Consider the following 12,853-nt stretch of genomic DNA (forward strand, 5'->3'; position numbering starts at 1 on the left):
AGGGTATAAAATGAAAGAGAAATAGATTCTAGAAAATGTCAGTCTAATAGGGGTGATAATTACAAAAGTAACCATATATAAGTAGGGTGCAGCAAATACTGCAGTGGTAGGGGTGGAATACTTAGAAAGTGGGGATACAATTTTTATCTTAGAGGCTATCACAGGAGGTTTCATGGAGGAGGTGGCATTTGGATTAGGCCTTGAATAATAGTATTTCAGCAAGGAACAGGTATTTCTAGTAGTAGGTGGGGAGAATTTCAGGATGTTTAGAAATCTGAGCAATCTTGTTTGCCTGGAACGCAAAATGAGGGATTGTGGGAGGATTGGGAAGGTAAGTAGGCATTGGATTGTGAAGGGCTTTTATCATCTGAGAAGGGTTTAGACAATGGTGTCTAAATGGTATCTCCAGGAGCTGGGCAAGAGCCTGGGCAGGGTCAGCTTCCTGGGTGTGCAACCGTTTGGTAACATAGAAGGGCCCCATGCTTGGTTTAATGCTCTGCTGTCACTACCTTGAAATTCTTTTTTTTTTTTTTTTTTTTTTTTTTAGATTATTATTTTTTATTGAAGGGTAGTTGACACACAGTATTACATTACATTAGTTTCAGGTGTACAACACAGTGATTCAACATTTATATACATGATAATTCTAGGTACCAGCTATCACCATACCAAGTTGTTACAATATTTGGCTATATTCCTTATGCTATACATTACATCCCGGTTACTTATTTATTTTACAATTGGAAGTGTGTACTTTTTTTTGGTTGTTGTTGTTAGGGCATCTCTCATATTTATTGATCAAATGGTTGTTAACAACAATAAAATTCTGTATAGGGGAGTCAATGCTCAATGCACAATCATTAATCCACCCCAAGCCTAATTTTCGTCAGTCTCCAATCTTCTGAGGCATAACAAACAAGTTTTTACATGTAGAACAAATTCTTACATAATGAATAAGTTACATAGTGAACAGTACAAGGGCAGTCATCACAGAAACTTTTGGTTTTGCTCATGCATTATGAACTATAAACAGTCAGTTCAAATATGAATACACATTTGATTTTTATACTTGATTTATATGTGGATACCACATTTCTCTCTTTATTATTTTTAATAAGATGCTGAAGTGGTAGGTAGATACAACATAAAGGTAGAAAACATAGTTTAGTGTTGTAAGAGAGCAAATGTAGATGATCAGGTGTGTGCCTGTAGACTATGTGTTAATCCAAGCTAGACAAGGGCAATAAAACATCCACATATGCAGAAGATTTCTCTCAGAACAGGGGGGGTGAGGTTCTAAGCCTCACCTCTGTTGATCCCCAATTTCTCACCTGATGGCCCCCCTGCGACTGTGCCTGTCTTAGGTTGTTCCTCCCTTGAGGAATCTTACCCGTCTCTGGCTAACCAGTCATCTTCCGGGGCCATACAGGGAAATGTGAAGTTGGTAAGTGAGAGAGAAGCCTTATTGTTTGAAATGGTTAGCTTTTTATTTCTTTGCATATTTATGCCCTGTGGCTTCTATGCCCAGCATTTGTCTTGAGGTATCTTTACCACTTGGAGGAGTTATGATACTCGGTAAATTTGATATGAGGCACGAATTCTATTTAAGAATTCGTTGTAATTAGGAAGGAGGAAGAAAAGCTATAGAAGTAGCAGGCAGGAGAAAACATGGGAAGATTTATTATTTCTTTGACATATCTTCTTGTAGAGTAACTTCAGCATGTATAGATTTTAAGCTACTACTTAAATTGCGCACACACATTAACATAATAGGAGTATAGTTACCTAACCAAAGCATACCTGTAATTACCAGCCATCTCCAGTGAAACCAAGAAAACCAGTTAGGCACCCTAGGCATTTGTGAAAACTTATCAATGATATGATGGTTATTATCTAACTGAATTTGAATAGTTTGAGAAAAATCAGACAAATTAAAACAACCCATTCCTGGGCACTGTTCACATCCCATATGTTCTTTTAACAGTAAATAGTCTGTAGTTGTAAGATTTTGGAGCACTACAATTTGCACTTCTCCTAATTCTTGGTTGAGTTCCAACAGTATAGATCCAGTCAAATTTGTTGTTTTACTGTATGCACAGGCCAGCTTAGATATCTCCTTCATTCCCATGGCAAGTCCAGTAGCTGGTGGGATGAGTGCATCTACAGCTGTAGCAGTGCGTGGATCTTTGTTGGGGTTTTTTGATGATCCTCTTCTGGCATGAGTCTTCCAGAGAGTGCTGATGTTGGAAGTTCTCTTTCATATCGTATCTTAGTTCATTTTTTGAAATTCTTAATCATTTTTGAACAAAGGGCTTTGCATTTTCATTTTGCAATGGGCTCTGCAAATTATGTAGCTAATCCTCAATTTGGGACTTCTGTCAAAGAACATACCATTTTGTCTTGCAGTTATTTGTTATCTGTCTCCTTTGCTCAAAATGACAAGTTGTGTAAGGGAGGGACTTTATATTGCCATGGTGCCTGGCATGTAACAGGAGCTAATCAAATGCTTCCTGGTTGAATGAGCAAACCAAACCTGGGCATTAGGATGAGCAATCTGTGTGTAGCCTGCCAGAAGCATCAGCATAGAAACCAGAAGCCTCGACCCCTTCCAGCATATAACTTGCACTTCCCTGGAGCCTGAGCTGTTCATGGCTGCGCCATGGCTCTGAGAAGATCCTGCTGTGTTCTAGGGAAGGCCTTGGAATTCTTGTTCAGTCTCATGTCACTCTTGAGTAGACTTAGAGTTGTATCCCCTTGAATGGATCTGGTATCTGGCCAGGTTGTTCAGGGCCACTCCAGTCTGTGTGTCTTGTGCAAGCACAGAAAGAACAATTGAGCACCAGTGTTGAGGTCATTTCTCATGCATGCTTGGCTTCTTTAGACTCAAAGCAAATACAGCAGCCTCTTTGTTTGGGTGTGGTTTGGAAGGTGTTTTTGGCATCCTGGTGTTCCAGTTTATTTGGGGAAAAGAAATGTACACACAGACACACACACACACACAAATTTAATTATCAGTCTAGATGGAATGGACTTGGCTTTTAAAAAAATTTTAGTCCATAAAAATTTTTTTGTTAGTCTCTACTAACCTGCAGAACCTATCCTGACTTATTTGGTTCAGGTTAAGTCTCAGCTAACTCTTTCTTCCCATGCTGGCCCCAACCTCTAGAGCTATACGTATCAACCTTCAGTGCACACTGGGGGGAGTGGTTTCACTCTCCTAATTGCCTGTCATAAGTGATAGTACTTGTTGATAGGAATTAATGTTTTATTTTTTAGCACTTGTTAAAACTCATTTATTTTACAGAAGTCCAATACTTTTGACAGGAAACAGTAGCTTTGCTGGTCATGCCACATTTCTTAATCTGTCAATAATGATTTTTTATTCTAGGATTCCCTAAACTTTATGTACCAGATTTTGGAAAAGAACATACGGACAATGTTTACAGACAGCTCTCAGCAGCCACAAAAGCATGTCTCCAGCCCCTTAGCGTCTTACTTCTTGGCATTTCCCTACACAAGACTTGGCTGGTAGGTATACATTTATCCCATTCGAGAATGTTATCAGTATTAATTTCATTCAGTCATTCAATAAATGTTTTAGGTGTCACGTGTTAGCACCTTCTATTCCAGTTCACCATCAACAAAAATAGTGTAGTGGCAAAGTTACTGTAAAGATGAAACACTGCCTTAAAATTGGTCAAGATATGTTTAAATGCAAGGAGCTTTTAGTTCACTAAATCACAATAATAAAGTATTTTATAGAATATTTGTAAAGCTTCGATATTCTTGGAGACACAGGTTACAGATTTTTTGAAATAGAATGACAATTAGGAAGAAATTAGCATATAACTCTTACAATGATTGGAATATCATAACTGCATATGCAAAAAGCTAGTGTACCACAATAATTTTATAAAAGTAATGTCATAGGGAGTCCTCTGAATTTAAATATCAACTCAAACTGAGCCCAACTATATAAATGTGACTATTTCCTGGAGGTTTTGGTGAAAGTTCTTTCTTAAATCCAAATGTCTCTTGGAACAATTCACTGGCAACTCTTCCTTTTTAGACCAGTAACACGTTCAGCTCCAGCAAAGGGAATGGAGGTGCATGCTGGGTTCACTGGCTGTTCACTTATGAATAATTGTACTCGGTTGCCTTCCTGAAAGATCCAAAAAAAAGGCCTCCTGCTGGAAGGAGCCACAGGGGGAGTACAGGTCCTTGCCCAGCTAGTGTGTGGTCTTGGGGTGCAGAGGACAGCAGCTTCTCCATGGGGTGTGTGTCTGACCCCTTGCACCATGTGTCACATGCTTGGGAAACTTCTTCTCTTTTTCTTCTGTTCTACCACTTACTTATGTAGCCATAAGAATGAGAATAAATTAATTATTTTTGGTCTTTTCAGTCTTAGCAGAGACATTTGAACCTTTGACTCAGTTTGCCCATCTCTGTAACTGTTAGGTAATGGAATCACATTTAGAAACATACATTAAAAGTGTTGGAGATTTAATTTTTTTCCCACTGCAAGGTATGCTATGTAGCCATGGTTGAAATCAAATGGTGTACTTAACAACAAGCTTGTCTTTGATCAGGAAATTGAAATGAGTTGAGTCAATCAGAAAGCAACCTGTGCCATTGGCTGGACAGGTTTGGCTGGGGGCCAATTTCCTCTCTGGTCTAGGCCAAGCCCGGGATTGTGCTTTGGCTGTTCTGGGTACTGCATGTACATGATGCTTTGTGAAGATGTTCTTATCTGCTTAGGTTATATAGTTCTAAAATGCCCAGAGGCCTTGATTTGTCCATTTTAGTTGTTTTTCTTTGACAGTAAGACTGAGTTACAAACAGAAATGAGTACTCACAATAGTCATGCAGAATGGAGAAATCAGTCAGAGGTAGTTAAAGTGTTGGATTCTAGAAGGGAAAGAATCAGGAGACCATTTTACACACAACTCTCAGTAGATACTGTTGTGGGGGAATTTTCTCTCTTCTCTGCAGGGCCATGATCTCGGCTGACCTCAACCAGGATGGGATTGGTGACCTGGTGGTAGGCGCCCCAGGCTACAGTCACCCAGGCCATATCCAGGTCGGGCGCGTATATCTCATTCATGGCAGTGACCTGGGCCTGCCCCCCATTGACCTGGACCTGGACAAGGAGGCCCATGTGATCCTGGAGGGCTTCCAGGTGAGGCACCAACCTCACATTTTCCCTTTTGGTGTCAATAATCCATTGTCCTTATTTCATGGCAAATTCTCCAGAATGAATAGCCAGAAACAAGAATAATGATAGTGATGAACAGCTGTTTACATTTGTGTAGCACTTTTCACTTTTAACAGCATGTTCACTTCATTTATCACAGTCTATCATAACTTCGAGTGTTTAGTCTAGTTCCTTCCAAAGACTCAGTTCTGTTTAGAACTGCTTTGAGTAGCCAGTCAGGATATGATTTCTTGGTAATACAAAACTTTCTCTTTTTTATATATAAATATTTTATTTTGTAAGAATTTTAGATTCACAGAAAAGTTTTAAAGACAGAAAAGAGAGTTCCCTTAGCCCCTTTACCTGGCTTCCCCTATATTATCATCTTAAATGATTATGGTATACTTGTCAAAATTAAGAAACCAACATTGGTACATTACTAGTAACTAAACTTTAGACTTTGTTCAGATTTCATTCCTCTGTTTTAAGAGATTATTCATCATCAGAAAAATTCTGTAATGACTGTGCAAATGCTCTGCTTGGAGTAGCATGAATTCCTCTTGGGTTCACTAGGAGATTTGGAGGGTTTTCCTCCAGGACACCATTGACCTTAGTTCTTCAAAGTGCAGTTAAGAAAGGCAGATAAGCCTGCTACTACTCACAGATGAGTGTGGGCGCTTTGGTGGCACTACATGCTCCAAATATCAAGCCCCAGGAGAAGGATCCCTAGACTCTAGGTTCTGAAGCAAACCACGGAAGCTTGCATTGTTCAGTTAATGCTGTGAAGAGAAAGAAGACAGCATGCTTAAATTTACTTAAAAAATGAAAAGTACAATGTTTTGTGACCTTATTTAAGCTCTGATGGAAGGAGCCCTGAATCCAAGAGGTGTTAATAAGTTTCTGACCAGTGTATGAAGTCACACAACACAGTCTCAGAGGGAAAACATTTTCTTGAACCTTCTGGCACATGATAAAGTTCCAAAATCAGCCTACCTATTTCTGTTGTTTCACTCCCCCTGAGACTTGTATGTAAAGTATAATCCTTTAGGCTCCTGTGGACAGGGAATAGGGGAGGCAGCTTCTTTCTGTGGGTAGTAAACTCAGACACTCAGGTAGAGGAAGGAGCTGGCTGCGTGCCCTCTTCTCCCAGTGACCTTTGATAACTTGGAAGATGGCCAGATTATGGCATGGACTAGGGACGGGAATCCTGCTTGCTGGCCCTGTTCTGCAGTTACACTTTCTGTATCCTTGCCCATAAAGGGGAGGATTAGGACAGATATCCAAAGCATTTGTCTGCTTTAAAATTCTGTTTGTATGTGACTGGTTAACCCTCAGGAGAGCTTAATGGTATGGCTGGTGGTGATGAAATGAGTCTGTCCTCAGTGGGCAGGGGCCCTCATTTATTGGCTCCACCCAGCCCCAATGTGTTTGTGTCCCAGGGCCAATCCTTCCTTTTTTATCAAGTGTCTGCCTTGTTGAAAGGCACAGTCTTCATACATGTCATTGCACACAAGTATAGAGCGATCAGCTAGTAAATAATAGATATGGGTTCTTGTGCATGTGTGCTGTGTGGTAAATATCACCTGTGCAAGGCCATCATTGTTATATAAGGTGTGAAAGTATAGGAGAACTAAATGACTTACTTTTAGGTCTAGGCTGACTCTAGATAGGAGGAGATGAAGGATCTAGAAAATTCACTTTGGAAGAAAATTGTCTCTGAATGGACTGAGTTTTCCATCTGTAAACTGTGAAAGTGAGGAATAATAAAAGTATCTACCTTAATCCATGTCAGACATGGATTAGAACCATATCTACAGTGGTGTTGTCAAACAAGACTTTCTGTGGTGATAGAGATGTCCTATGGCTGTGCTGTCCAATGTGGCAGCCACTAAATGCATTGACTTTTGAGCATTTAAAATGTGACTGGTGCACTTGAGGACCTGAAATTTTAGCTGGTTTAATGTTAATTAGTTTAAACGTAACAGCCACATTTAACTAATGGCTGATAGTACCGGACAGTCTGTCTCCAGAACATCCTGGGTATTCAACGATGTTAGCTACTATTGCTGGTGTTAGATGTTATTATTTCAGATACTTTCCAAGAGGAGTTTGGCACTTAATGTGGGGCACAGTGCACACTAGACTATTTCCTAAAAACCTAGGACTTGTGAGAACAGACCCTCTTCCCCTCAAGGCAGGCAAACATGTAAGCTGGTGTGGCAAATGTACCCACTACTGCAGTCCTGTTGCTCAGTGTTAGGTGGAGTCTCAGGCCTCTTGACTCCCAGGAGTCAGGAGTGCCCTTCTGAAGGTTGTGGCTTAGCCCTGGGGAGTCACTCATACCTCTTCAGCCCTCAGGTCGGTTTGGCTCAGCTTTGGCTGTGTTGGACTTTAACAAGGATGGCGTGCCTGACCTGGCCGTGGGGGCCCCCTCAGTGGGCTCTGAGCAGCTCACATACAAGGTAAGGGTGCTGTTGGTGGGGTTGGGAGAATGGGATGGGAGCCAGCACTGTACAGAGCAGAGTATTTGTGGGGAGATGCTCTTGGGCATTCAGGTCCTTGATGCAACCTTGGGTTGCCTGGCAGCACCTGGTCTTAGTTCCACAGATACTTACTCTTCTGCCTCCCACCCCCACCCCCTCCATGATGCTGAATGGGAGTGAAGGGAGACAGAAAGTCCAGCCAGTCCAGAGCTTCCTGTCATCACAGCACACAGAAGACTTCCCTGCATGTTTTCTCTCATGCAGAGACCCCAAGCTGTTCCCCATTTTCTTACCTAGAGCAGGGATCCTGGCCCAACAGGGTTCTCTTCCCACTTGTACCCAATGCCGTAGCAGGGTGTGAGCTTCTGCACCCATCCATTGCCCTCTGCGTACTGTAGGCTTGCCTCTTGTCCCTCTCTCCTTGAGTTATGTTTCTATATGGGCCAACACTTTGACATCTCCTGGACCCACCAGGAGCTCTCACTTTAGGACCTTTGCTCATATAGCTCTCTCTGCCTGGAAAGCCCTTTCTCCCTGTTTTTTTCCTTCAGGAGTGACATGTCATTTGCAAGAAGTGTTATCTAGCCCCTGGTTTAGGTGACACCTCATTGTCCTCACATAGCATCCTCTACTTGTATTTCCAGGCTGTTATGTGATAATTGCCAGTTTGCCAGCTTTTCAGAACAGAGATTGGTCTTATTTATCATTGTGTACCCAGTCCTTGGCTCATGATGAAAAATACATGCTCATTTAATGAATAAGAATGGAAAGGGGCAAGTTATAAGATAAGGACCAATTATTAACACAGAGTAATATAGCACAGAATGAGTCCCAAGGCAGATGAATGGTACAACATGGCATGTTAGTGTCCAGAAGAACAAAGCAACAAACCAGCATAGCCCTGAAACAGTGCACAACATGGTTTCCCATCAGTCACTGAGCTCCTGACCTTAGGGAGCTTAATGGTGATTTATTTAATTGTCAGCCCTTTGTCTTGCTGCTGTTGAAGGTTCTCAGGTCCCCACCTGAGCCTTATGGTGGCTCTGTGGTTTGCCTTTGCCTAGGGCGCTGTGTACATCTACTTTGGTTCCACCCAAGGAAGACTGTCTTCTTCCCCCAACATCACCGTCTCTTGCCAGGTATGTTTACCACCTTAGTCAGGTGCAGAAAACTAGAACTTGCTGTATTCTAATTGCCTCCAGGGCTGAGTACAATGTGGTTTCCTGGTTTATTTTTCAGGATACCTATTGTAATTTGGGCTGGACACTCTTGGCTGCAGATGTGAATGGGGACAGTGAGCCCGATTTGGTGATTGGTTCCCCTTTTGCACCAGGTGGAGGGAAACAGAAGGGAATTGTGGCTGCATTTTATTCTGGCCCCTGCTGGAGAGACAAAGGTAGTGCTTGAGAGAGAGTGGGTGGAGACCTTCACTGCTCTAATCTGTGGTGGTTTAACTTGCATGTGGGTTTATGTCCTTTTTCTTCATTCCATATCATTTCACCTGAATTTTCTAAAAGTCTCTTATTTTTTGAAGATATTCTGGTAAGTGATATGGATAGAGTCACTGAATTTACAAAAAGGGACCTGACTTCTAGATCCAAATCCAAAGGGAATCATAGGTTATTCCCAGTCTCCCAGTGTAAGAGTAGAAACTCTAAAGGCATCCTAGTGATGCTCTAAACAGTCCGACAGGGGCTGTCTTTACATAGCATCCTCTGTTCCACAGAAGTGGAGCTAGAAATTAATTTTTTTATATAAAGTGTAGATCCAGTTCTGACATAGGGGTACTGGGAAGAGCATGGTATCATGAGTTCTGGCAAAAAATGGCAGAATGAACCTGATTCTCATTAGCGTACAAAAAGTGCCCCCACTTTTCCTCTGGCAGTCATCCCACGTGAAGTAAATGGCACTGGTTGTCTTGTGTAGAAAAGTTGAATGTGGAGGCGGCGAACTGGATGGTGAGAGGTGAGGAGGACTTCTCCTGGCTAGGATACTCCCTTCATGGTGTCAGTGTGAACAACAGAACTTTGCTGCTGATTGGGAGTCCGACATGGAAGAATGCCAGTGGGTGAGCACTCGCATTGGGGCCCAGGACCACCGAGCACAAGGAGCAGCTGCCTGCTGCTGTGGGGGCCTGCGGTGGGCAGAGAAAGGGCCTCTAAGGACTTCTTACCATTCAAGGACAAGTTCTGGCTCTGGGGCAAGGTCGCAAATTGGGCAATTGGTTTTCCATTACAGAGTACCCCAGACTAAGTGCCTTAAACAACAGGAATTTATTTTCACATAGTTCTGGAGGCTAGAAATCCAAGATCAAGTTACTGGCAAGAGTTGGTGTCTCCTGAGCCCTCTTTCCTTGGCCTGTAGATGGCCACCATACCCTGTGTCCTTACACTGCCTCTTCTCTCTGTGTCCATCCCCAGTGTCTTTCCCTCTTATAACGACACTAGTCATATTGGATTAGGGCTTTAACCTAATGACCTCATTTTAACATAATTACTTCTTTAAAGACCCTATCTCCAAACAGCAAGCTGTGTAACATTCTGAGGTGCTAAGTAGTAGGACTTCAACATAGGGGCTGAACTGTGTTCCTCCAGTGTTCATAACAGTAGGCATCCCTATATTTGCTGTCAGTTGGGAGGCGAAAAGATGAGACTTGTATCTGGAGAGCCTTGATATTGGGATTCAATCTGAAAACGACTCCCATTCCCATGCCTAGGATCACAGGTAGCAAGAGCATACAGGGCATTGGGAGGGGTGAGACGGGCTGTCTTTCCTTGGACCTGACTACCTAGCCAGCTCTTGACCCTGTGCTTCAGTAGCTAAGCTCAGTGTGCTTCATTCCAGCCTGGACCGTTTCTTGCGCACTCATGATGAGAAACAGAGTCTTGGACGGGTGTATGGTTACTTCCCACCAAATAACCAAAGCTGGTTTACCATATCTGGAGACAAGGTATGATGGCTCCTCCCTCCCCAAGAGAGTGGACAGCACAGAGAAAGTTTTCTTAGCTGAACTATATTGATTTATTGTGTTTCACAGGCAATGGGAAAACTGGGTACTGCTCTGTCAAGTGGCCATGTAATGGTGAATGGCACCCCAACACAGGTGCTGCTGATCGGAGCCCCAACTCAGGGTAGGTCACACACCATGACACTTTGCTTCTTTTCAGTCGTGTGGCTCCTTAACCACGTCATAATAGGGGGGAATTATGAGTTCTGGAGACAGACAGACCTGAGTTGGAATATTTCCTTTCCTCATTAACAGCAAGCTGTGTAACCTTGGGGAAGCTACTTAACTTCTCTCAATGTTAATATCATCATCTGCAAAATACAGATTATAATATCCACTTCAAAGACTTGCTGAAATTCGCACATGAAAGTAATTTAGTGTGTTTTTAAAGCTCCTACCCCAGTGGTCTTGGAGCTAGAGAGGAGTCCAGCAAATTTTATAAATCAGTTCACCAGAAAATAAGTCCATATGATAATAAATATGTTAATGAACCATTATTTTGTTTACTTTATGGGAAAGAGAGTTAAAAAAACAAAAAACCTACTCCTTCCAAGATTATCAAAGTGAACCATGCTTATTGTAGAAATCTGTGAAAGTACAGAGGTATATAGATGAAAACAACTCCATCCCTTTTCCAGATACATAACACTTAAGCTTGAGATATATACATGCATATCGATAATTTTCACTTAATTAAAAATTTTATATTTTGAATATGTTCTCATGTTATTATTCTTCTAAAACATTATTTTTGATACCTGTATTACATATTTTTCCATATGCACGTCATCATTTACTAACACCATCCTATTGCTGGAAATTTAGGTGGTTTCCGATTTTTCACAAGGTATCATTGAATACGTATGCATGGAAATCTTCGGCTGCCTATGCACAGTGTTCTTAGATAGATAACTAGAGGTAGAATTCCTGGAGAAAAGGGTCTCATCTTAAGGCTCTTATATACAGCCAAATTATTTTTCAGGGAAATTTTTATTTGTTTCACACAATATTGTATTTGAATAATAAGTGGATTGGGCAAAGGAATGGCTAAATTTCTCATACATGATCAAGGACACAGCATTGTAACACCAAAAACTTGCTGAATTAGCTTTGTAATTGTTTATCTGTTGCTTTTTTTTTTTTTTGGTATCCTTAATATACAATTACATGAGGAACATTATGTTTACCAGGTTCTGCCCTTCACCAAGTCCCCCCACACACAACCCCCATTACAATCATTGTCCATCAGTGTAGTAAGATGCTATAGAATCACTACTTGTCTTCTCCGTGTTGCACAGCCATCCCCGTGCCTCCCCCCACATTATACATGCTAATCGTAATGCGCCCTTTCTTTCCCCCCCCTTTATCCCTCCCTTCCCACCCCTCCTGCCCAGTCCCTTTCCCTTTGGTACCTGTTAGTCCATTGATTCTGCTGCTGTTTTGTTCCTTCAGTTTTTTCTTTGTTCTTATACTCCACATATGAGTAAAATTATTTGGTACTTGTCTTTCTCCACGTGGCTTATTTCACTGAGCATAATACCCTGTAGCTCCATCCATGTTGTTGCAAATGGTAGGATTTGTTTTCTCCTTATGGCTGAATAATATTCCATTGTGTATATGTACCACATTTTCTTTATCCATTCATCTACTGATGGACATTTAGGTTGCTTCCATTTCTTGGTGCTTGTAAAAAGTGCTGTGATGAACATAGGGGTGCATATGTCTTTTTGAATCTGAGAAGTTTTATTCTTTGGGTATATTCCAAGAAGTGGGATTCCGGGGTCAAATAGTATTTCTATTTTTAGTTTTTTGAGGAACCTCCATACTGCTTTCCACAATGGTTGAACTAGCTTACATTCCCACCAGCAGTGTAGGAGGGTTCCCCTTTCTCTGCATCCTCGCCAACATTTGTTGTTCCTAGTCTTTTTGATGCTGGCCATCCTTACTTGTGTGAGGTGATATCTCATTGTGGTTTTAATTTGCATTTCCTTGATGATTAGTGATGTGGAGCATCTTTTCATGTGTCTGTTAGCTATCTGAATTTCTTCTTTGGAGCGAACCATCTCTTCATATCCTCTGCCCATTTCTTAATCGGGTTATTTGCTTTATGAGTATTGAGGTGTTTAAGTTCTTTATATATTTTGGATGTTATCCCCTTGTCAGATATGT

At 41.6% G+C, this 12,853-nt stretch overlaps 1 protein-coding gene across 3 annotated transcripts in view; it reads left to right on the top strand.

Annotated features, from left to right (window-relative positions):
• The window catches only part of GPLD1 (glycosylphosphatidylinositol specific phospholipase D1), a 113,756-nt gene that overhangs the window by 65,642 nt on the left and 35,261 nt on the right, over positions 1-12,853 (top strand). For all 3 annotated transcript variants that reach the window (XR_008994466.1, XM_036911655.2, XM_036911657.2), the window contains 8 exons: positions 3,389-3,528; positions 4,993-5,179; positions 7,546-7,656; positions 8,742-8,816; positions 8,917-9,073; positions 9,604-9,745; positions 10,522-10,627; positions 10,715-10,808. Coding sequence is in view for 2 of the 3 variants with exons in the window: in XM_036911655.2 (XP_036767550.2) it covers positions 3,389-3,528; positions 4,993-5,179; positions 7,546-7,656; positions 8,742-8,816; positions 8,917-9,073; positions 9,604-9,745; positions 10,522-10,627; positions 10,715-10,808 (1,012 nt within the window). In the remaining variant the exon portion in view is untranslated. The remainder of the gene's footprint in view (positions 1-3,388; positions 3,529-4,992; positions 5,180-7,545; positions 7,657-8,741; positions 8,817-8,916; positions 9,074-9,603; positions 9,746-10,521; positions 10,628-10,714; positions 10,809-12,853) is intronic.

Source organism: Manis pentadactyla, chromosome 16, assembly GCF_030020395.1.
Source record: "Manis pentadactyla isolate mManPen7 chromosome 16, mManPen7.hap1, whole genome shotgun sequence".
In the NCBI taxonomy this organism is placed as follows: Eukaryota; Metazoa; Chordata; class Mammalia; order Pholidota; family Manidae; genus Manis; species Manis pentadactyla.